Source organism: Piliocolobus tephrosceles, chromosome 7, assembly GCF_002776525.5.
Source record: "Piliocolobus tephrosceles isolate RC106 chromosome 7, ASM277652v3, whole genome shotgun sequence".
In the NCBI taxonomy this organism is placed as follows: domain Eukaryota; kingdom Metazoa; phylum Chordata; class Mammalia; order Primates; family Cercopithecidae; genus Piliocolobus; species Piliocolobus tephrosceles.
In genome coordinates this window covers 4,380,631-4,405,356 of record NC_045440.1, presented here as the reverse complement: position 1 = coordinate 4,405,356, position 24,726 = coordinate 4,380,631, and the positions used below count along the sequence as shown (strand labels likewise).

General features: G+C 43.8%; 2 protein-coding genes across 2 annotated transcripts; both read right to left on the bottom strand.

Moving 5' to 3' along the window:
* Positions 1-15,318: 15,318 nt before the first annotated feature.
* On the bottom strand, positions 15,319-17,247 carry LOC111530105 (beta-defensin 4A-like). Its single transcript, XM_023197149.2, has 2 exons — positions 17,190-17,247; positions 15,319-15,555 (listed from the first exon to the last, which is right to left on the bottom strand). Exons 1-2 carry the CDS (start codon positions 17,245-17,247, stop codon positions 15,419-15,421), a joined length of 195 nt encoding a protein of 64 aa, XP_023052917.1. The 3' UTR covers positions 15,319-15,418.
* A 6,194-nt stretch (positions 17,248-23,441) lies between these two features.
* LOC111530107 (beta-defensin 103) lies at positions 23,442-24,726 on the bottom strand. The gene is made up of 2 exons (XM_023197150.2): positions 24,634-24,726; positions 23,442-23,673 (listed from the first exon to the last, which is right to left on the bottom strand). The coding sequence occupies exons 1-2, from the start codon at positions 24,689-24,691 to the stop codon at positions 23,528-23,530; spliced, it is 204 nt and encodes a 67-aa protein (XP_023052918.1). The 5' UTR covers positions 24,692-24,726; the 3' UTR covers positions 23,442-23,527.

Here is a 24,726-nt window from a genome sequence, read left to right as displayed (position 1 = left end):
CAACTCATGATCATGATGGAAAAGCTCAGGCTTGGAAAAGAAACTCACTGTGGATTTATTCAAGATGGTACTGACACAGACTTTGTGTCTTCCTGACATGGGGTTTTGAAGTCTAACATCCTATTGCTCTTGTTGGTTTTGGGTTACTGGAGGAGCAACCCAAAAAATTTCTCCTGTGCCATCCCTGACCTCTGGTCTGGGGAGCTGGGAAGGACATTCCAAGGATGTCAGAGATTGGCTTGTCCAAAACTAACATTACACAGTCACAGTTACAATTACTAAGACCAAGATTCCACGTCTTTGAACACCGTAGCTTAATTTGGTTTACATGTCGCATGTCTCTGCTGAGGGAGCCCTTTCTGAACCCACATCAACCACAGCAACTTCTTGGACTCCTCATTACTTTTTGCAGCATTTTATTCTGTCATGGCCATAGATGCCAGTCTGTTTCAAGCTTGTAGAGCAAATATTCAGAACACACACACCTTTATTCCTGTGTCAGCTAGCAGGATTTCTTATATCTTTAGAAAAACCTGAAGAAAGGAAAAAATGAAAAAAGAGAAAAAAAAAAAAAAAAACAAGCAATAAACGATAAGCAAACCAAAGAACAATAGGAGCGATAGGGTGTTGGAATTCAAAACCCCATGTCAGAAAGGCACAAAGCCTGTGTCAGTATCATCTTGAATCAGTCTGCGGTGAGTTTCTTTTCCAAGTCTGGGCTTTTCCATCGTGATCTTGAGACATGAGTGAATGATTATGTGAACCTCAGTTTCTTAAAAGGAGGCTGGCCCTGCTGTGGTTTGGGGATGCTTAGTTCCTGGAACCAGAACGTGAAAGACTGATCTCTGCTAAGTGACCGGGCTCCAGATGGGCTCAGCTAGGAGCTCAACGAGGATGTTTTGAGAATTCAGCTCCACCACAAAAAAAGAACCTCAAAGCTACCCTACCTCCATTTACACACACAGGCCAGTAACCTCTGCTTTCCAAATCACAAAGTCCATTAAGTATTTGAACTGAGATGAAAGAAAAAGATGTGGCTCAAAGGGTAGAAACTGTTTAATGTGAATTTAATATAAAAGTACCTTAGGGCCAGGCCCAGTGGCTCACACTTCTAATCCCCGTACTTTGGGAGACTGAGGTGGGTGGATCACCTGAGGTCTGGAGTTTGAGACCAGACTGGCCAACCTGGTGAAACCCTGTCTCTACTAAAAATACAAAAATTAGCTGGGTGTGGTGGTGGGCACCTGTAATCCCAGCTACTCAGGAGACTGAGGCAGGAGAATCACTTGAACTTGGGAGGTGGAAGTTGCAGTGGGCCGAGATAGCACCATTGCACTCCAGCTTGGGTGACAGAGTGAGACTCCGTCAAAAAGAAAAAGAAAAAAAAAAGGAGGGACAGGGAGGGGCAAGGGGAGGGAGGCTGGAAATAAAAGAAAAATAAAGTAGCTTACAATTAAAAACAATAATTAACAGTAGAAGTAAACCTTTGTAATGAATTGTTTCTAATCTCTAAATTCTGTTCTCAATCTCACCCTTCCATTTGTCCTCTCTCCTTCCCCTCCTCCGTTCCTCCCTTTGTCTCTTCCTTCCTACTCTCCTGAGTGGTGGAATATCGTCTGGTGCCTCCAGGAACACTGCTGCTTCTCTGTAACCCAAACCCATAAACAATATGGATAAAATGAGACTTTTCCAATGTAATTTCTATCAGATTTGATATCTCAGGTCTTTGTCTCAAATTATCTTTCTCTCTCCCTCCCCTCCACTCTCCTTTTCTTCCTTCACCCTTTTATTTTATTCTTATAATATCAAGGAGAAAAGAAAATTAGGCATTCAATTTTAAAAGTGGCTTTCAGTAGGCTTTTTTGTTCTGTGAACCTAGAGCAGCCACAGAGGTAAGTGTTCTCCAGGGCCTTCCATCTGAAAAGACGAAGGGCCAGTGTCCCAAACACAACTTCCCAAAGTACAGGCTGTGCCTTATCATTCCCTAAAATTCTCTAGGTCACTCAAATCTACACTTCAAATACAAAAATTTAGAAAATGACATTCTTTACTTACTTCTTTGGATAAAATCAAAGTTTCTCGATTTTATTGAAAAATAAAAGTCACCTGACGGGTTTCAACCATCGTTTTAGCTGTCATAGAGTGAGGATCAGGGAGGAGACGAGATTTACAAGCTACTGGGCCCCTCTGGCTTAGAAGAGGGAGTGAGGCAGTCATGAGGCTTTTCAACTCCTTTCATATTGAAGGAAATAGAGTTTGGTTCAATAAAGCAAGGCATGCAATCTACTCAGTCTAGAAGTGAGCGCAGAAGAAAGAGAGAAAGAGAGAAAGGGAGTCAAGCTGTAGGGCAGACAGGGAGAGAGGGAGTGCCCTGACACTGAGAGAAATACAAGAGGCAGAGAAAGAAGAAAGAGAGACAAGGGAGAGATACAGACATAAGAGAGACAGAGAAAAAGAGAGACAGTGTCTACCGCCATACCACCTTGGACACATTTGATCCCCTCTGATCTTAGCAGAGGCCGACCCCTGAAGCTAAGCAGGGGTGGGCCTAATTAGTACTTGGGTGAGAGAGAAAGAGGTGAGAGAGTGGCAAGGGAGAGTCTCTACCCCATTTTTCCACTTGTCCAAGCCTCCTGTTTCCCTGACCCATCTCACGTGGAAGAGGCATCAGGAATATGAAGACGAATGAGAAGAGAAGATACAGAACCCTCATGGGCGATGGCCGGGAGCCTCACCACAAGCTGAGGCTGGGGAGGACACCGAGCCTTCCACCTAAACAGGTCTTATCCCCTGGTCACTGGGCAGAGTTCGGAACAGGTATTGCCTGCCATGTTAGTGATTACAGTGATTGAAACTGACCACCTTACCGGGGCATCAGAGAAATGGCCCTCTGAGAGCAAAGTACACCCAGGAGCTCCTAGGCAAATTTGGACTCAGGAAACCCCAGAACATCCCCTTGTTCTGCTCATAGGACCAGGGCTTCTTTCTGTCTTGCGCCATTTGGGACCTGGGATGTGAATGGAGTGAGGGGCAATGCCTTTCTTATAGGGGAACAGACTCAGGGCCTGTGAACTGGAGATCACCTGCCTGCTCTGTGGGACGTCCTGTTTTTCCTGAATGTCTAGGGACAGTCTCAGGCCAAACTGCGAGCTGATTCCATCTAATTCTATCTATTGCTGGAACATTCAGCTCCTGGGGATGAAACAGGGTTGGCTCAAACCCAGGGGCCCTGGAGGGGCTCACAGCTTCTGGCAGTACCAGGAGCATGGTGGGCCCCGTCCTCCCAGGAGATCCAAGCTGGTGAAATTCATGCGAAAGTTGCCCTGAAACTCCCCATCTTCCCCCGGGACAGAGATGAGGCAGATGGGTGCTGCTTGCTTCCTCTGAGAAGGAGAATGGGAGGGCAGGATTGTGACTACATGTGTCCCCTCAGAGTCCACCCAGGCCCGGCCAGGAGGTAGCCTATGGCCCACCCTTGAGTTCCTTCCATTCACACCGTCACTCAGGGAACGTCAGCTCCACAGGACTTCAGGGCTTTGGGAGCCAGGGCTTTCCCTGCTTTCCACGGACGTCAGCGCTAAGGGAGTTCACTGTCATTGGGATTTGGTGGAGAAGCACGGAGTGGGGCTGCAAGGCCTCCACGTGGTCTCCATGTTGGTGATGGGACCCACTTCTGCAGAAGCCCTGTGTTTTCAGGGCTGTGTGAGGTCTCTGAGGACTCTCAGGACTCTGTCCTTCCTCCATAACCCAGAGTAGCAATCGGTGGCCACAGGCAATGAACAGAGCCCCTGGTGCCCGATGCTCAAGGGTGGGGCTTTTCACCGGAAAATAAGTGGCATTCATCCTGGTTCCTCCCTCTTTGGATCTAAGGGAAGTTTGAGAGACGAGCAGGCCCCAGTGTCAGTGTCTATACTGTCACGGAAGTGTAGCAGTGACAACCTTGGGGACAATGAGCCTCGAGTCATGGTCTACACTGAAAATGTCACAGTTTAAGAACTCACAGTTTGAGGCAGGCCAGAGGTATTTTAAAAGAAAGCTGCAATGCATTGTATGACCAAGATCTTTAATGTCTTTCTTATCATGAAAGAAAGTTTCTGATGGGGTATGCAAAGAGAGGGCTGGGTTGGGTGCCCTCAGAACTGCTAAAAGAATCTGCATCCGGGCTGCCGCTGCCCCACCAGGGAGTCACTTCCTCTGTCAGGACTTTGTTTTCCTCTGTGCTGAGCAGGCTGGAATTGAGGGACAGACTCATTCATTCCTGACACTAAAACTATTTATTCCTGGCCAAGGAAGCCAAACAGAAAAATTGAATGTGAAAAAAAAAAAAGTCTATATGTGCTCTAAATTAATAAATAATTTTTAAAATATACTTTCTATGTCGCTGTCACCTCTTGAAAGTAACAGGCAAATGTCATCACACTTCACCCTAATTATCTCAGCATGGATCTGTTATAAATAAGGAAAAATTCCCGCATCAATCACAATACCATTTATGCACATTAACAAGAAAAATTCCCTGGCCTGAACACTGGGACAGGAGCCGTAGGTGCTCAGGAAGCAAACTGTCAGTAAATTATTGCAAAACAAAAGTGTGTGCATAGACATTGAAATTGTTCCAAAATAGCTTCATGGCTATTGAGTTTTCTGGGTACATGTTGAATCTAGATTCACACATCGAATTTGGTTGTCACACCTCTTTCTTTGTTGAGTAAATATTCTTAAGGAAATGCCATGGTACTTGGCAAGGGGCCTTACTGGAGTTATTGCATAACTCTAATATGTAAATAAGAGTTTGAGTTAAGAGAGTGGTTCCCATCTTTTTCATGTGTGACATCACTCCCGATGGATATGTTCTTAACGACTCCTATGCTTAACATCATTGTTATAAAAGTAATACACTCGCATTTAAAAACTCACCCATAGAAGAGTATGAATTTCTGCCATAATCCCGTTGCAAAACCGATAGCATTGTGGTTTTATACTTGTTGTCCTCTCTAGATCTCAGTACATTTGTGAGGCCTTGTTAGACAAGGAGGTGAAATTGCTCTGAAATAGGAAAGTCACTGTGACATGCAGCGCCTCTGTGTCCCTGGGGAAGAAGCCACCAAGGCTTAGGTAACATGGGCCTGGTTGCTCAAGGACAGCTGGGCTGACTGTTCCCATGAAGATCCTATGGTTGCAGCTGCTTCTTTTTTCCTGGAACAGCCCAACGTGACTCCTTCACAGCAGTGTTCATCCTAGTGATGAAGTGTTTGATAAAGATCAAGGGAGGAGTACTTTTGTCTTAAAGGTAGGGTGATTATCTTGCTTCAGTAAGGAAGACTATCCACCAGCACAGACAAGGGGTTTTTCCCAAAGCAGAGGCTGTTATCTGTGGCAAACTGGTTCAATTCCCAGGCAAGAGTGGCCATTCCTTCAGAGAGGCTCCCAGAAAGCAAAGTCTCTCATATCTATAACTTTAGAAAGCAAAGTTTCTTTGCACTGTGTCCTCAATGGTAAATAACAGAAGCACTTTTACTGGCTCTCAACGCTGGAGGCAGGGCCAACTTCATGAGCTTGAGGACTGGGCAGTGACACAGGGACATGCCCTCAGAAGGGTCAGTGCCTGGTATCAGGCTCTGCTGACACCCTCTTGGCCTTCTTAGTTTTTTCTTTGAACTTGTGTTTTGTAAGTGAAGCCCACTGAGACAATGGAGCAGGCACATGAGCAGAGTGGCTATGAAGGGGTTGAGGTGGGCAGGCTCAGGCCAAGGGACACGAAGGCCACATGCTAAAGCTTGCTGCCCTGAGTACAGGGTCTTGGAGTGGCCCAGGCACGTCTGGACTGGGAAGGAAGATGGCAACAGACCAGGATGGGAGGCGGCAGCAGCAGCAGCAGCAGCAGTGTCCTCAGCCCTGGGGTGAAAGGAGGGTCTCTGTGTGGAGGCAGCACCGAAACTTCTGTGCCTGTGCATTTTCAGAGTCATCCTTGGAGCTTCTGCACAAATATTTACCCCCTGACCTGAGCACCGGGACAGGAACCATAGGTGCTCAGATAGCAAATTGGGAGGAGAGAATCACAAAACAAAAGTGTGCCCATGGACATTGCAATGGAGTATGCCAGTGACAGAGTATACCGGGGATACAGTATACCAGGGATAGAGTATGCTAGGGAGTTCTTGGAATTCCTCAGAGGGTTTAGAGTTCTTCAAGGAGTTATGCAAGGCTCAGAAATAGAAATTAAATATATAATGATAGTCACAGAACTTCTGATGGGACGGGCATGGTGGGTCACACCTATTATCCTAGCACATTGTGAAGCTGAGGTTAGAGGAATGTTTGAAGCCACGTATTGGAGACCACACTGGGCAGTATAGTTAGACCCCATTTTGAAAGAAAAAAAATTAGCTGAGCACAGTGGCACATGCCCATAGTCCTAGCTACTTGGGAGGCTGAGGAAGGAGGATCACATGAGTTCAGGAGTTTGAGGCTGCAGTGAGCCATGATAACCTCTGGTTAACAGATGGAGACCATATCTCAAAAAAAAAGAAAAGAAAAGAAAACTTCTGATCAATCAATTATTAACAAGTCGAGTAATTTAAAAAATAAAGTTCTTCTTGTTAAAGATATAACAATAGAATTCAAAAACAAGAGTTTTGAATAAGTTACAAATCATGATGCCACATTTGGTCGGCTATGGGTCTCTGTAACTTACAGAACATGTCAGAAGATGCATCAAAATTCCACTGGAGAAATGTACATTTAAAATTAAATTCAAACTTCCATAAAACTGATTTGCTTAAAGAGTTTAATCCTTTGAAAAAAATAGTTCCACAAGAACCAACAGCTCCAGATATACTAACATTTGTGTCAAAATAATTTATCCCAGTGTTGTCAGAGGTTAGATAATATTCTAGAAACAGTTGTTTCAGCAGATTCTTTTCAAAAGGAAAAATGAAGTTGTTCAAGGCATAAAGTTCGATGACCTAATAAATTAATTGACAGAAAAGTTGGCCAGAAAAATTATTGGAATCTTCTAGATCCAATTAATAAAGTAATATTATTTATCTATTAAAACTATGACACTGATTTCTGGTGGGGATTTATATGATTCTGTTGTTACTCTTCTATAAATATTATCCCTATTACATATTTCAAATGACAAAAAATATTGGCTTGAGAAAGCTGAATATCCTCCCGCCTTTCACTACACTTTCTTCTGCTGTTCTTTGAACAAGGCGCCCTGCATTTCCATTTTGCACTGAGCCTTGGGAATTTTGTAGCCAGCCCGGCCGTGGCCATTTTTATACAAGTTATCTCATTTAATCCTTAGAAGCAAACATGCCAGGGCGGTATTACCCAGGTTTACAGAGGCAGGTCCTGGAGCCTAGAAAGGTTAGAGGACAAAGTCACCTGGCTACTAAGGGGCAGATCTGCAATTTGAAATAAAATCACCCTCTCTTCAAAGCCCGTATTCCTAACCACCGCCACGTGGTGTCCTGATAACCTCCCCTCTTCCTACAACCCCAAAGCTACAGTAATGCTCTGCCTAAGGCCGGAGTCCGTGGAGCTACTGTCAACCTCTCCCATCTTGTGAGCTGAGTGGTGAGTCCAGAGCCTGGCCTGACGCTGCAGGAGGTGAGGGAATGAGCGCGCAGTTACTGCCACCTGTTGGCGGCTCATCTATCTGACCCGGAAACGCAGATTAATCTGTTTCCTGCCTGCCTGAAGCCTGAATGTGCACCTGCGACTTGTAGTAATTTCTCTTTTCCCCTAATGAACCTGTTGAGAGTTCTCACAATTTTATGCATTCTCTCAAGCAATTAGCTTTCATTTATTTATTTTGAATGTTCTCTTTTGTGTCCACATTCTTTTTTATTCACTCATTTTCCTGTTTACTTTCAGCTTCATTTGTTCTTTTTTCCCCCCAGGGTTTTTACAGTGGAATATTACATTGTCTATTTCTGAGCTTTTCTACTTCCCATTATAATAGCAGTTAATGTTATAAATTTCCCTCCAAGCACCGCTCTAGCTGTATTGCCACAAATTTTGGTATGTTATGTTTCCATTTGCTGTCATGTGAAAACATTTTTAAATTTCTCCTTTGACACATTAGAAATATGTTGAGTAATGTCCAAATATGTGGGGAATTTCCCAGCTATTTTCCTTTAATCACAGCTTCATACATTCCACTGTGGATAGACATTGTGTTTCATATGATTTTAAATTGCTTTGATTTTTTGTTTCTTAGACCAGTACGAGCTCTCTTAGATAATATTTTAATGCATTTTACTGTTATTGGGAGGGGTGTCCTGTGAAGCTCCAAGAGGTCGCAAAGGATGATACTGTTGTTCGAGTCCTCTCTATGTCTATTTATACTTTGCTGCTAAAAAAAAACTATTTCAAAGAAAAAGAGTTGAAATATTCAATAGTAATTGTTAATTTTTTAATTTCTTCTCTTAGTTCTATCAATTTCTTTTCAAAAACTTTGAGATTCTCTTATTAGGTGCATACTAATTTAATAATAATAATATCTGTTCTTGGTGATTTAACAATTTTATCATTAGAAAGCGTAGCCTCTTTACCAGTAATAATATACCTTGCTGTAAGATCTACTTTGATTTGTAGCCAATTAGCCAATACAACTAATTCTGTTTTCATTAGATTAATGATTCCGTACTATAATTCTTTCCACTCCTTTACTATCAACCTATCTTTGTCCTTATATTTGATAAAGACATTGGGTTTTCATAGACAGTGTGTATTTGGGTCTTGTTTTATACTACAAGTTTGCTAGTGAGGAATTCTCTTAGTTTTTGTTGTTGTCATTAGAAAATGCCTGGCCTTCCACATCCCCCTCTATGCACACAAATAATGTCATCTGAATGAACCTAGTCTACCGTTTCTCAGTCAAGGCCACCTGAACATTAAGAAATTCACCCAAGGCCAGGTGTGGTGGCTCACGCATGTAGTTCCCAGCGCTTTGGGAGGCTGAGGTGGGTGGATCACGAGATCAGGAGATCAAGACCATCCTGGCTAACATGGTGAAACCCTGTCTCTACTAAAAATACAAAATAATTAGCCAGGCATGGTGGCAGGCCCCTGTAGTCCAAGCTACTTGGGAGGCTGAGGCAGGAGAATGGCGTGAACCCAGGAGGCGGAGGTTGCAGTGAGCCGAGATCGAACCACTGCACTCCAGCCTGGGCGACAGAGCGAGACTCCAGTCTCCTTAAAAAATACAAAAAAAAAAAAAAAAAAAAAAAAAAAAAAAAAACCCCCCAAAAAAACAAACAAACAAAAAAAACAAAACAAAGAAAAGAAAAGAAAATCCCTTTACTTATTATTGGAATCTGTGTTTAGCATTGATCTAGAAATGTATTTTTGCTTGTAAGGGTCCTATGCTGACATAGTATACTTCATTTGGTACTTAAATACGTCACTTTATTTTTTGTACTTGTGTAAGCAGTTGTCTTCTCTCAGCATGCTTTTAAGATTTTCTCATTATTTTTGATTCAAAACAATTTGATTATTTATGGTTTGGCTCTGTGTCCCTACCCAAATCTCATCTGGAATTATAATGCCATAATCCCCGGTATGGGGAGCGGGACCTGGTGGCAGGTGATTTGATCATGGGGAGGTGATTCCTACCATGCAGTTCTCATGATAGTGAGTGAATTCTCAAGAGATGTGATGGTTTTATAAGTGGCAGTTTCTTTTTGTGCTTGCTCTTGTGCTCTGTCTCTCTTCCTTTCTCTCCCTCTCTCTTTTGTCTGACAAAAGAGATGGTAGACTTGCTTGCTTCCACTTCACCTTCCATCATGAGTGTGAGATCCCTGAGGCCTCCTAGCCATGCTTTCTGTTAATCTTGCATAACTGTGAGCCACAGAAACCTCTTTTATTTATAATTATCCAGTCTCAGGTAGTTCTTTATAGCAGTGTGAAAATGAACTTGTGTAATTATGAAATTCTTGCTCTGTTTTTTTCAATAATTATTCTTCTTGGATGTCTTTCAGTACCAAATTTGTATATTTCTAGTCTCGCCAAATTTATTTAAAAAGGCAATTATTTCATTAGCTTTAGGCTTTCTCCTGGAATGTCTTTTTGCCTTCAAACACACATAGGTGCTAGATTGCTTGATATTTGTATGAAGTGCACTCTTTATTTTTTATGCAGCCTTTTATTTTCTCCCTTTGCTTCATTTCCTCATTTGTTTGTGTTAATGTAGACTCAGCCTTACTGATCCTTTCTTCTATGCTGTCATACGTTGTAAATCCAATTCAGATTATTTTTTGTTCACACACTCATTTTGTTTTATTGCTGGAAGGTCCATTGTTCTCTTTACATGTGTTACTCCTCATCAAAAAGGTTTTCTCTTCAGACTTTGACATATTTATAACTTTTATAATAGCTCCTTTACATTCCTTTTTCTAATCTCAGTACCTTTGTCATTATTGGGTCTGTTTTACTGAATGACTTTTCTCCTAGTTATGGGCCATATTTTCCTACTTCTTCTCATGTTTGGAAATTTTTGATTGGATTCAGTATATAATGAAGCCTATTATATATTTTTTTAAGTTTGGAAACAGCGTCTTGCTCTGTTGCCCAGGCTGGAGTGCATGGTGCAATCTCAGGTCACAGAACCTCTGCCTTGCTGGTTTAAGCAATTCTCTTATCTCAGCCTCCTGAGTAGCTGGGACTACAGGCATGTGCCACCATGTCCAGCTAATTTTTGTATTTTTCGTACACATAGGTTGGCATTTCGTACACATAGGTTGGCATTTCATATACATAGGTGGGCTGGTTTCGAGCTCCTGTCCTCAAGTGATTCACCTGTGTTGGCCGCCCAAAGTGCTGAGATTATAGGCATGAACCAGGACGACTGCCCAGCTTAAATTGTTGATTAACAATTTTGGTTGTGGGTTTTTTTTGTTTTTTTTTTCTGAAAGAATGCTAGACATTATCTGGTTCATTTTTGGGGTTCTATATGTTCGTTTGGTTTTTCCAGGAATGGCTTGAAAATGTCTTGGAGCAGTAGTTGCAGAATAGTTTAATCTAGAGCTGACTAGCACCACTCCTTGCTGATGGCTTTCTGAGGACTCTGAGTTCTCTCCACTTCACTGTGGGGATGAAGACTTTTCGAGACTTGTGTGTCCTGAAATTGCGACTCACTCCCTTAGAGAGTCTTTGCTTTTTTCTGGCCTGGGGAAGTCTTAGCCCAAGTGTGCACACATCATAACATAGCCCAAGAGTGAAGGCACTCTTATTTTCTCCAACAGTCAAGATCAATGCTTCCTTCACTGGCCCACTCTCTGATATGTGAACTGGAAATTGGGCTCTGGTACAGGTTGGGTGTTTGTACTCTCCAAATACTATGTTGAAATGTAATCCCCAGTCTTGGAGTTGGGACCTGGCAGGAGGTGTCTGGGTCATTGAGGTGGATCCCTCGTGAATGGCTTGGTGCTGTCCCAGAGATAATCAGTGAGTTCCTTCTTTGAGTCATGGGAGATCTGGTTTTTTAACGCAGTGTGGCACCTCCCCAACTCTGGCTCCTTCTCCTGACCTGTGATACTCCTGTTCCCCCTTTCCTTTCCTACACAAATGGAAGCTTTCTGAAGTCTCAAAAGGAGCAGATGCTGGCACCATGCTACTCATACAGCCTAAACAATAGGGAACCAAAATAAACTTCTTTTCCTTATGAACTACTCAGCATTAGGTATTCCATTATAGCAGTATAAACAAACTGACACAGAAAATTGATACTGTTCCGGGGGTGTTGCTGTAAAGACAGTTGAAAATATAAAAGTGGCTTTGTCACTGGGTACTGGCAGAGGCTGAAAGAGTTTGCAGGGCCCAGCAAAAGATAGGAAGATGAGGGAAAGTTTGGAACTCTTTAGAAACTTGTTAAATGTATGTGACCAAAATGCTCACAGAGATATGGACAGTGAAGTCCAGGCTACCAAGGTGTAAGATGGAAAAGTGGAAGTTATTGGGAAATGGAACAAGGGTCACCAGTGTTACACCCTAGTAAAGAGCTTGGCTGCATTGTGTCCACGTCCTAGGGATTGGTGCAAAGTTGAACTTTAGAGTGATTACCTAGAGCATGTGGTCTAAGTAATTGCCAAGGACTAAAGTGTTCAAGATATGTGGCTGCTTCTACAAGCTTACAGTGAGGTACAGGAGCAAAGAAATGATTTAAATATGGAACTTATATTTAAAGGGGAAGCAAAGCATGAAAGTTTGGAAAATTTGCAGCCTAGGAATTTAGTAGAGAAAGAAAAGTCATGTTGAGAAGAGGAATGTAAGTGGGCTGTGGAGAAATCACTTGCTAGAGAAATTCACATGACTGAGAAGGAACCATGTGCTAATGGCCAAGACAATGGGGAAAAGGCTTACAAGGCATTTTTGAAAACTCTGAAGCATTCCCTCCTACTACAGCCCACAGGCCTAGGAGGACAGAATGGTTCAGTGACCACACCCAGGGCACAGCTGCCCTGCTCAGCCTCAAGACACTGTTCCCACATCCTGGCCACCCAGGCTCCAGCCTCAGCTCAAAGGGCCTAATGTACAAATTGATCACTGCTTCAGTGGGAGAAAGCCATAACGTCTTGGCAGCTTTCAGGTGGTGTTAAGCCTGCAAGTATACAGAGTGCAAAAACGAAAGAGGCTTGGCAGCTTCCACCTACCTGTCGGAGGATGTATGGCCAAGCCTGGTTCTCCAGGCAGAAAACTGCAGCAGAGGGAGAATACCAACAGAAAAATTCTACTAGTACAGTGCTATGGGGAAATGTGGGGTTGGATTCCCCACACAGTATCCCCAGTGGGGCATTGGCTAGTGGAGCTGAGGGAAGGGGAACACTGCTGTACAGACTTGAGAATACGAGAACCATTGACAGCTTGTACCCTCAGCATGGAAGAGCCACAGGCATCAGATTCTGACCTGTGACAGGAACCATGTGGGCTGCACCCTGGAAAGCCATGGGGGCAGAGCTACCCAAGGTCTTCAGAGCCCACCCTCACACCAGAATACTGAACATGGAATCAAAAACTGTTTTGGAGCTTTGGGGTTTAACAGCTTCCCTGCTGAGTTTCTGACATGTGTGGGGCCTGTAATCCCTTTTGTTGTCCAGTTTCTGCCTTTTGGAATGGTGGTGTCTAGTCAGTGCCTGAACCATCATTGTAACTTGAAAGGAAATAACTTATTTTTGATCGTACAGGCTAAAAGGTGGAAGGAACTTGAGTCTCAGGGGATGAGACTTTGGACTTTGGACTTTTGATTCAGTTAATGCTGGAAGGAGTTAAGACTTTTGGGAGTGATTGGGAAGGGATGATTGTATTTTGCAATGTGAGAAGGACATGAGATTTGAGGGGCCAGGGAAAGAGTAATATTTTTCAGATGTTTGTCCCCTCGAAACCTCATGCTGAAATGTACTCCTCAATGTTGGAAGTGGAATCTGGTCAGGAGGGTTTGAGTTGTGGGGCGAATCCCTGATGAATGACTAAGTGCTTTCCTCCCAATAATGAGTGAGTTCTTGCTCCGAGGTCATACAACATGTAGTTGTTTAAAAGAGTCTGGGACCTCCTTTCACCCTGTCTCTCTGCTCTCACCAGGTGATATTACTGCTCCCACCTCACTTTCCACTAGGACTGAAGGCTTATTGAGGCCTAATGAGGGGCAGATGCAGGTATCATGCTTCTCACACAGCCTGCAGAATAGTGAGCCAAAATAACTTCCTTTCCTGCCGTATTATCCCACCTCAGGTATTCCTTTAGAGCAACACACACCGACTAACACAGGGAGTATTGTGTTGTGTGAGCTTTGACCTCGGTCTTCTCAATGCCACAGGATGCTGGTCTCCAAATGAGTCTTCCTCCCTGTCCTGTCTTTCAAGACCCAAATGGCCATTAAAGGGTCTTCTCAAATAAAAGGAGACTTTCTTCCTAAAAGAGTTTTGCTGCTTCCCCTAGAACATAGGAATGAATGCCATTGTCATGGTGACATTTTAATTTTTTTTTTTCCTTGTGAAGCTTCACTTCTTTTATACAATCAAATGATATATGCTTCCAGGAATCAGGAAATCCACTAATTTATTCAAAATAATAATGTATACATGGTGAATAGTAAATGACTAAATAAAGGCAGGGTCTGACTGTCCTGGCATCAAGGTAGGTGAGTGTGACTGAGTTGGACAATTACAGGATTAGACCCTGTCTTGATTTAAATTTTGGACGTTTTGTTGATTATGGTGATTTTTCATGAATATTATTTTTGTAAAAATCTATCACATTATGAGATCATCTGTCTTAAGTATGGAATACATTAATGCTTACCTTTTATACCTGAGGCCAGAGCCTCCCTCACTTCACCCTAGTCCTGGCTCTGTCATCACATCTGGATAAAATCTGCATCCAGATAAAAATGCTTTTACTCTAACAAGGTCTGGTTACTTTTTTCAATCTTGAGATTAGGAAAGACAATGGATTATTTTGGAACAAAGGTGCATCTTCCCCGAGGTAGATGATATGCACATTTAGTGCAGAGTTAATGTAAAGAAATAGAGAGCTTCTTCTGCATGTAGGATACACCCACAGAGTTCATGACTGAAGGATCAAGCCCTCCCAGGGAGAGAGCAGGGCCAGGGAGCCCTCCTGATGCTTCCGTTTAGAGTTGATGCGTCTTTCTTCTTGAGGTTTGCTCCCCTCTGCTTGTGTCCCATGCTGTATTGTCCTCATTTAACTGTGCCCTCCAAAAGACTTGTTTTTAACAGCATTTACTTGGATCCTATTGTGTTGGTATGTAAGGAAACCCTTGTACAACTGCATTTTGCCATCCAATTTGTGAAATACCTTATGAATGACCAGCACATAAACGAATAAGACAAAGTCCACACCAGTAGAACTCTCATAGCTAAATGGAGAATTAAAAATTCACACACCTCTGTAGGAGGCGTAATTGCATAGGAAACCTTAACCAGAAGAAGGGAGTCCTTGTGAAGAACAGAGGACTGGGCCTCCCCTCCCTTGGCAGATCCGCGATGATTCCATGAGGGAAGTGGTCTTTGAGTTGGGCTTGCTTTCTTTAGGGAAGATGTGGGGTAGACATACAAGGGGAGGGTGCAGGAGGAGCAAAGCACACGTTCTATGAAATTGTCAGGAATAACTGGGAAGGTCAAGGGATCCAAATAATACGGATGCCTGTACCCTGGAAAGCACTCCAAGCCCCACTGTGGCATCCCTGACCCCTGCCTGGAGAGCAGAAAAGGGTGTTCCAAAGATGTTAGAGATTGTCCTGCCCAAACCAGCACCACACCATAACCACAATGACTAGGATCAAGATTCCGTAAATCTGAACACCACAGTTTAATTTTGTTCACATGTCGCACATCTCTGATGAGGGAGCCCTTTCTGAATCCACATCAGTTACAGCAACTTCTTGGCCTCCTCATGGCTTTTTGCAGCATTTTATTGCAGAGACACCACAGACGCCGATATGTTTATACCTTCTAGGGCAAAAGCCTGGATGACATATGGCACCACTCTTAATGCAGGTAAAAGGATTCCTTATATCACCAAAAACACCTAACAGGAAAAAAACACACAGTAAGAGCAAACAGCTTGTTAGAACTCAAAACTCATGTTGCAAAAACACAAACCCTGTGTCTGTATTGCCTTGAATAAATCTGCAGTGGACTTCTTTCTGAAGCCAGGGCTTTTCCATGAGACGCGAGTCAATCAATTGGATCGAAGTTTCTGACATGGAAACTGGCACTGCTGTGGTTTGGGGGATGTTTGTTTTGGTCGAACCCAATTGTGAAAGACCCTGATCTCTCCCGAGTGACTGGGGTCTCCGGGTGGGGTCTGGTCGGAGCGCGGTAATGTTCTCTTGTGACTTCAGCTCCACCACAAGTAGATAAGATCAAAGCCACCCTACCTCCATTTCAGCACACAAGCCAGTAACTTTTTGCTTTTCAAATCATTTAGTCTGTTAAGTATTTGATCTGAGATGGGATAAAAAGATGCAACTCACAGAAATTGTTCAATGTGAAATTAACACCACGTAACTTACAGTCGAAAACCACAATTAACCACAGAAATAAACTTTTGTAATGGCTTGTTAATGGCTTGTTTCTAATATCTAAGTCCTGGTTTCAACCTCATTCTTCTTTTTTTATCCCTCCCTGTCTCTGTCCCTCCCTCCCTGCCTCCCTGCCTCCCTCCCTCCCTGCCTCCCTACTTTCCTGCCTTCCTTCATGATACTGTTCTAGGTGTTGGAAAATATGAGGTCTCTGGTGCCACTCAGAGCCCCGTTCTTCTCAAAAAACCCAGGACTCATAAATAAAACCGGTAAAATGAGGCTTTCACAATATGATATCTATGTGATTAATTGTTTTAGGGTTTAGTCTCAAATTTTCTTTTTCCCTCTCTCCATCCTTCCCTTCCACTCTCCCTCTTTTATCCTTTCATGGTTTTTATTTTATTTCCATAATATCAAGGAGAAAATGAAGGTTAGACATCCCGGTTAAAAGTTGCTTTCCATGGGCCATCTCTGTACTGTGAACCTGCAGTGGCCTCATGGCAGAGACTGTTCTCAGGGCCTCCAATCAGAAAAGTCCTAGGGGCCGAGTGTCCGCAGCAGTAGTTCCTACAGTATAGTCTGGGCCTTAAGATTATCTGGAATTTTCTAGGTTGCAGTATCTACCCTTTCAATATAAAAATTTAGAAAATGACATTCTGTACTACTTTCTTTAGATAAAATCAAAATTTCTGACTTTTATTTAAAAAGTCACCTAACAGGTTTCAACCACAGTCTTAGCAGTTGTAGCATGGAAAGCAGTGAGGAGATGAGATTTACAAGCTCCTGGGCTCCTTCATATTGGCTTAGAAGAGAGAGTGAGGTGTCCATCGGGTTGTCAAACTTCTATATTGAACCAATGCTTGGTTCAATTAAGTAACGCATGTGGTCTACTCAGTCTAAAAGTGTGCGTAGAAGAAAGAGAAAGAGAAAGAGCAGCTCTGGGGGACGGAGGGAGAGAGAGAGAAACAGACAAAGAGGCAGGCGAGAGTGGGGAGAGAGAGAGCGGCAGGAGAGAGAGAGATAGAGGAGAGAGGGAGAGAGAAAGGGAGGGAGGATTAGGGGAAATTAGAGAGGATATGGACAGCCTCTGCCCGATTCTTCCGTTTTTCCAACCTCCCATTTCCCTGGCCCGTCTCACCTGGAAGACGCATCAGGAATATGAAGAGGAACGAGAAGAGGAGATACAGGACCTTCATGGCTGATGGCTGGGAGCTTCACCAGGAGCTGAGTCTGGGGAAGACACTGAGCCTTCCATCTTATAAAGGTCCTGGCCCGTGGTCACCGGGGAGAGTTCAGAACTGGTATTGGCTGCAATGCTCCTTACAGGGATTAGAATTCAACCACTTACCTGGTGAGTCAGAGAATGGTCCTCAAAGAACAATGCACACGCAGGAGATCTTATGCAAATCTGGATTCAGGAAAACCCAGAAAATCCCTTCCTCCTGCTCTTGGGACCAGAAAATTCCTCTTATCTTGCGCCATTTAAAACCCAGTGTATGAATGGAGTGAGGGTCTGGGCCTTCTCACAGGGGAACAAACTCAAACTCAGGGCCTGTAGCGTGGAACTCACCTGCCACCCACTCTGTGGGACGTCCTGTTTTTCCTGAGTATCTGGGGACAGTCTCAGGCCAAACTGGGAGCTCTTTCCATCTAATTCTACCCACTGCTGGGACATTCAGCTCCTGGGGATGCAACAGGGCTGGTTCAAACCCAGGGACCCTGGAGGGGCTCAGGGCTTCTGGCAACACTGGGAGCATGGTGGGCCCCGTCCTCCCAGGTGATCCGAGCTGGTGAAATTCATGTGAAAGTTCCCCTGAAACTCCCCATCTTTCCCCCGGAACAGAGATGAGGCAGATGGGTGCCGCTGCCTTCCTCCGAGAAGGAGAATGGGAGGGCAGGATCTTGACCACATGTGTCCCCTCAGAGTCCACCCAGGCCCGGGTCAGGAGGTGGCCTACGGCCCACACTTGAGTTCCTTAGGCTCACACCGTCACTCAGGGAACGTCAGCTCCACAGGACTTCAGGGCTTTGCGAGCCGGACTTTCCCTGCTTTCCGCAGAGGTCGGTGCTAAGGGAGCTCACTGCCTTTGGGATTTGGTGGAGAAGCAGGGAGTGGGGGTGCAAGGCCTCCACGTGGTCTCCCTGTTGGCGACGGGTCTCTCAGGACCCTGTCCTTCCTCAGTGACCCAGAGAAGTCATCGGGGATCATAAACAATGAATAGAGCCCCATGCCAGGCGCACAGGGGCCAAGCTTTTCTCAGGAAAATAAGAGGCCTTTATCCTGGTTCCTCCCTCTTTGGATCTAAGGGCATTTTGAGAGACAAGCAGGCCCCAGTGTCCGTGTCTGTGATGTCTCGGAGGTGTAGCAGTGACACAGCCGTGGGGACAATGAGACTTTACTCGTGACCTGCCGGACCTCTTCATTTAAAATGTCAGGTTCTGAAGAACCCTTCTCCTGGAAGGCCAGAAGTGGATTTAAAGGAAGCTGGTGAGGACATGGCGCGGCCAAGACCTTCAATGACTTTTTCCATAAAAGGGAGTTTCTGATGGGGCATGCAAAGAGAGGGCTGGGTCCGGTGCCATCGGAACTGCTAGATGAACATGAACCCAGGGCTGCAGCTCAGTCACCAGAGAGTCATTCCCTTTGTCAGGACTTTGTTTCCCTGTGTGCCGAGCAGGCTGGAATCGAGGGGCAGACTCATTCATTCATTCCTGACACTAAAACCATTTCCTCCTGGTGAATAAAGCATACAGAGAAACGGAATGTGAAATAAAGCCTTTATGTGCTCTGCCTAAATTAATAATTACGTTTTTAAAATATATATGTCGCTGTCACCTTTAGAAAGAAGCAAACATCATGATACTTCACACTATTATCTCAGCATGGATCTCTTACAAATAAAGGAGAATTCTCACACCAATCACGGTACCATTTACACAAATTAACAAGAATAACTCCCTGGCCTGAACAGACAGGAGCCGTAGGTGCTCAGGAAGCAAAGTGTCCGTAAATTATTACAAAACAAAAGTGTGCCCAGTAAATTATTGCAAAACAAAAGTGTGCCCAGGGACACTGAAATTATTCCAAGAATAGCTTCATGGCTGGGTGCATGTCCAATCCAGATTCACATGTTGAAATAAGTTGTCACATCTCTTTCCTTGTTGAGTAAATATTCTTAAGGAAATGCCATGGTACTTGGCAAGGGGTCTTACTGGAGTTATTACATAACTCTTATATGTAAATAAGAGTTTGAGTTAAGAAAGTGGTTCCCATTTTTTCACATGTGGCATCACTCCTGATTGATATGTTCTTAATGACTCCTATGTTTAACATGATTATTATACAAGTAATACACTCACATTTAAAAACTCACCCATAGAAGAGAGTGAATTTTTCCTATACAGCAGGTCCAATCCCAGGAACCACCAATAGCATTGTGGTTTTATACTTGTTGTCCTCTCTAGATCTCAGTACATGTGTGAGGCCTTGTTAAAGAAGGAGGTGAAATTGCTCTGAAATAGGAAAGTCACTGTGACATGCAGCGCCTCTGTGTCGCTGGGGAAGAGGCCACCAGGGCTTAGGTAACATGGGCCTGGTCGCCCAAGGACAGCTGGGCTGACTGTTCCCATGAAGATTCCTATGGTTGCAGCTGCTTCTTTTTTCCTGGCATGGTCCAATGTGACTCCTTCACAGCCATGTTTGTCCTGGTCTTAAGGTTTGTCTGATGAAGTCCACCGGAGTATCACTTTTGTCTTTGAAAGGTACAGTTATGATCTTGTTTCAGCAAGGAAGACCATCCACCAGCACAGGCATGAGGGCCTTCCCAAAAGCTCCAAACATAGCTATGATAGGATTTGAGGGCATGCCAAGCTTAGGTAAAACCTAATTTAATTCATTTTTATGAGCTCAAGACAAAGCCATGTAAAAGGGGAACCATCAAGCCTGACTGAGAGACTCATGGCCTGTTTTCAACGGAACATGAGGATCCATGCTGTGTCCCCAAACCTCACGCTGTGTCCCAAACCCTTTTCCTGTAACCGGGGAGGAACTTTCAGGCTGTTTCTTTGTGGCAAAGTGGTTCAGTTCCCCAGGTGAGAGTGGGAAGCCTCATTCCTATAGATAGGCTCCCAGAAAACAAAGCCTCTCCCATCTGTGATTTTAGAAAACAAAGTTTCTCAGCACTAAGTCCTCAGAGTTAAGTAACAGAAGCAGGTGTATTCATTTCTATTTCTGTGGAATAGCCAGCTTCATGGGCATCAGGGCAGGGCAGTCCCCTGCTCTCCGAGGGCTGGGGCCTGGTGTAAGAAAGCCACCCTAACTCGGGAGGCTGAGGCAGGAGAATGGCGTAAACCCGGGAGGCGGAGCTTGCAGTGAGCTGAGATCCGGCCACTGCACTCCAGCCCGGGCGACAGAGCAAGACTCCGTCTCAAAAAAAAAAAAGAAAGCCACCCTATCGACATTCCGAATAAGTTTTTCTTTGAACCTGCATTTTATAAGTGCAGTCCTGTGAGTGCAGCATGTGCATGGGCAGAGTGGATACACAGGGACACAAGCTGCACAGGCTCAGGCCCTGGGGCATCACGGGTACATGACTGGTGATAGCTGGTCTAGCTGCCCTTAGCACACACATCCCTGGAGCAGCCCAGGCACCTGCGGGCTGGGATGTGAAGGTGGCAGTGGCAGCAGCAGCAGTGTTCTCAGCCCTGGGGTGCAAGGAAGGTCTCTGTGTGGGGGCGGCACCGACACCTCTGTGCCTGTTCATCCCCAGAGTCACTCTTGGAGCATTTGCACAAATGTTAACCTTCTTGCTTGCCTCACTGGGACAGGAACCATAGATGATCAGGCAGCAAACTATCAGTAAATTAATGAAAGACAAAATGTGCACATGGACATTGCAATAAGTAGACCAGGGAGTTAGAGTTTTTCAGAGAGTTTAGAATTCTTCAAGGAGGTATCATGGCCTCAAAAATGGAAATGAAATTTATAAAGATAATCATGTTCAACAGAGAAGAGTGCTACTTTTATATAAACTTTCAGATGAATCAAACCTTAATAAGCAGGGCAATTTTTAAATAGTTTTTCTTCTTCTTATTAAAGATACAGAAATGGAATACATAAGCAGGCATTTTCAATAAACTACAAATTATGATGCCACTTTGGGTCTGGCATAGGCCTCTGCAAATTACAGGAAATATCAAACGAGGCGTCAAAATTCCATTGGATAAGTTTGCATTTAAAATTCAGTTCAAACTTACATGATTTGTTTAAACCACTTTAAAAGAATTCATTTTATGGTGGCTCACGCCTGTAATCCCAACACTTTGGGATTCATTTGTAGTAATATAAACTCAGGCTTACTGATATTTATTTTGGAATATATGCCACAATCTAATTCATAATAATTTTTACTCAGATGTTTATTTTTAATCTCTGGAAATTCCATCCTTTGTTTCTTTATATCTCTCACTCATTATAAACAGTTTTTCTCTTCAACCTTGGACACATTCATAACGTTTATAATAGCTCGTTTATATCTTTTTTGCTGATCCTAGTGTCCTTGTCATTTCTGGATCTGTTTTAACTGAAAGATTTTCCTCTTGGTTATGACCATATTTTCCTGCATGGCTGCTAAGTTTTTACTAGGTTCAGTGCATTATAAAGCACAAATTGTTGAATGATGGATTTAATTGTTTTCCTTTGAAGAATGTTAGGCTTTATTCTGTCACACATTTAAGTTTCTTATAGATCAGTCTGGTCCTTTCAAGAATGGTTTAGAAAAAATTTGTTAGAGTAGTTGTGGAACAATTTAATCTAGAGCCAAATAGCACCACTACTAATGTGTCAGTTGTCTGAGAACCCTGCAGTCTCTCCACTTTGCTGGTGGGAATGAAAACTTTTCCAGTCGTTAGTGCCCCCGAAATTGTTATCCAATCCCTTTTGGGTGTTTTTGTTTGCCTCTGACCTTGTGAAATCTTACCCCAAGCATGTTCACATGAAAACACAGCAGCCCAGGACTGAAGATTTACCATGTATCCCTGCCCCTACTGCCAACACTTGGGGGCCTTGCTTCCTCCTAGGTACCCTCTCTCTGCTATTCTGCCCTGGAAGTGGTGGTGTCTTGTGCTTCGGAAAGTTTGATTTCAGTCTCTTCGATGCCTCAGGATCGCTGTTCTTCGTTTGAGTCTTCCTCTGTGTGCTGTGGTCTGGACCCTGCCGCTGTAGTGAGCTGGGGGGCAGTCGAAAGCGTCACTTCACTGGTCTGTTGCACTGCTTATTACCCAATCTCTAAACACAGCTGTCACACCTGTTGACAGGTTCCCTTTTGTCTACTATCAGAGGGAGATTCCCATAGCAGTGAGTCCATTTTGGATGGAAAGTGAGGAGCAGTCTCATCTTTTTGGGTCCTTGAGCCTTTCTTCCTAAGAGCCTTGTTGTATTGTCTTTTCTCCATACATAGTGCCATGACTGGGGTCTGGTGTCAGGTATGCAGGACCATGCACTCCATTTGCTGGAAACCTTCTGCATCAACGTTGAGAGAGCACTAGATAGTTAAACTGCAGTACCTCCAAATCATTTGAATGATTAAAGATACTTCAATCAATAAATCATTTGAATGTACTTCAATTCAATAAATACTTGTGAGCAACCTTCATGCTCAGGGCACTTTAGAAGCAGTCCAGGAAGAATTAAGACAAACTCCTTGGTTTAAGGCTCACAAAATCTAATGCGGAGATTGGCAGTATGTCACTGTACATAATGTAAAAACCAAGCAAGGGTTATAGATGGAGGACTCCAGTCAGAACCCTGTGGTGAACCAGAGGAAAGACTGTAAGCATTTGGAAAATCACCTGTGTTTTTAAGAAGGAGATAAAATGTGAGACGGTCCCTGAAGGACAGGTTAAAGTTTAGAGATGAAGTTGGAGGAGTGAGGCAGACATGAGGCCAACCAGAGCAGAGGCATGGGTGAGAGAAAGTAAAGTGAATATCTGAGGAAGAGCCAGATTCCCTATTTCTCTGAAGACAAAGTTTTTGGAAGGAATTGGGATAGCCCCTGAGGGATGCATGAAAACCTTAGAGATAGATTTGGTGGAGAGACGCCATTTGGGGTAGAGGGACTGAAAAGGCCCAAGGCTTGGGTGACATGAAAGCAAAGGGCATATTTCAAGAGAGTGAAGAGTCCAACTTCACGGGGGCGTCACGTTCACAAAGGAGGAATAGAACCTGGTAACCCTTGGATAATAAGGTCAGCCTCCCTTGTAGATTTCTCCAGAGATTCTACTTTCTTTGAAAGAAAGGTGAGTCCTTAAGACTTTCTGAGTTGCCTGTTTGGAAACAACTACCAAAATAACCAGATTTTTTTTTTTTAAATCAAGCTCCTAATTTTTTTTGAAAAACATTTTAATTTGATTTTACTTTTATAAACTTTAAGAAGGCATTTCCACACTTTACAACATTCTCGTCATGTTTCTGGGTTTTTACTTCTTTCTTCGACAGCATTTTCGGCCACGTGTCGAGCACTTGCCAATCTGTTCCTCCTTTGGAAGGCAGCTGAGCACAGCACACCGGCCACCTCTGACTCTGCAATAATATTTCTGCAATGTGTTTATGATTCCTCCATGACCTGCAATGACAAAATAGCACACATGGAAAGGTTTTAGGATGGCTTTTGGTATTCCTCAAATAAATAACTCATCTGTTGCTTTTCTTGTATTCTTTTATTTCTTTTTCCTTTTTCTATAAAATTAGGAGAAAAATAAAGGTATGACTAAACGACCCATAGACAATGTTTCTGCGGCTGCAGCTGTGGACCCACAGTGGCACCAAGGAAGTGGCGTGACCCTGTGACTGCCACAGGAACAGTGGGGGTGCTGAGGCTGTGGTGTCCTCAGAGGCAGCCCAAACACTCCACCTCCAACCACTGCACTTAGTAAAACAGGAGCCTGTGCTTCTGTTCTGTTCAGAGTAAATCAATCTTCCCTGCTGTATTAAAATTTTATGTTGGATTCATATCTCATCAGCAGGTATAACAATCTTCCCATGAAGAGCTGGGGAAAGAGCTTTGGGGAGCTATTTAGTTTCTTAGGAGTGGATCTGGAAAGTTTGGGAAACCTGATTTAAGGTTCTTAATTATTAATATTATTTTTTTTTTGAGATGGACTCACCCTGTCACCCAGGCTGGAGTGCAGTGGCACGATCTCGGCTCACTGCAACCTCCACCTCCCACATTCAAGCAATTCTCTGCCTCAGTCTCCCAAGTAGCTGGGATTACAGGTGCCCGCCACCATGGCCGGCTAATTTTTGTATTTTTTAGTAGACACAGGTTTCACTATCTTGACCAGGCCGGTCTTGAACTCCTGACCTCGTGATCCACCCACCTCGGCCTCCCAAAGTGTTGGGATTACAGGTGTGAGCCACCGTGCCTGGCTGCTTAATGATTCTTGTCTGAAAAAAAAAATGGTGATACCTAGTTCCCATACAACAAACCTGCTTGGTCTAAGGCACTCTGAAGGGTGGAGAAAGACTGACTCTGAATTATGTATTCTCAATTAGTTCAATCCTTGGATTTCCCAGCCCATCTTACCTGGAACAGGCACCAAAAACAAGAAGAGCAAAGCAAACAGAAGATAATGGATCCTCATAGCTGCCAGGCTTCACCCCACGCTGAGACTGGATG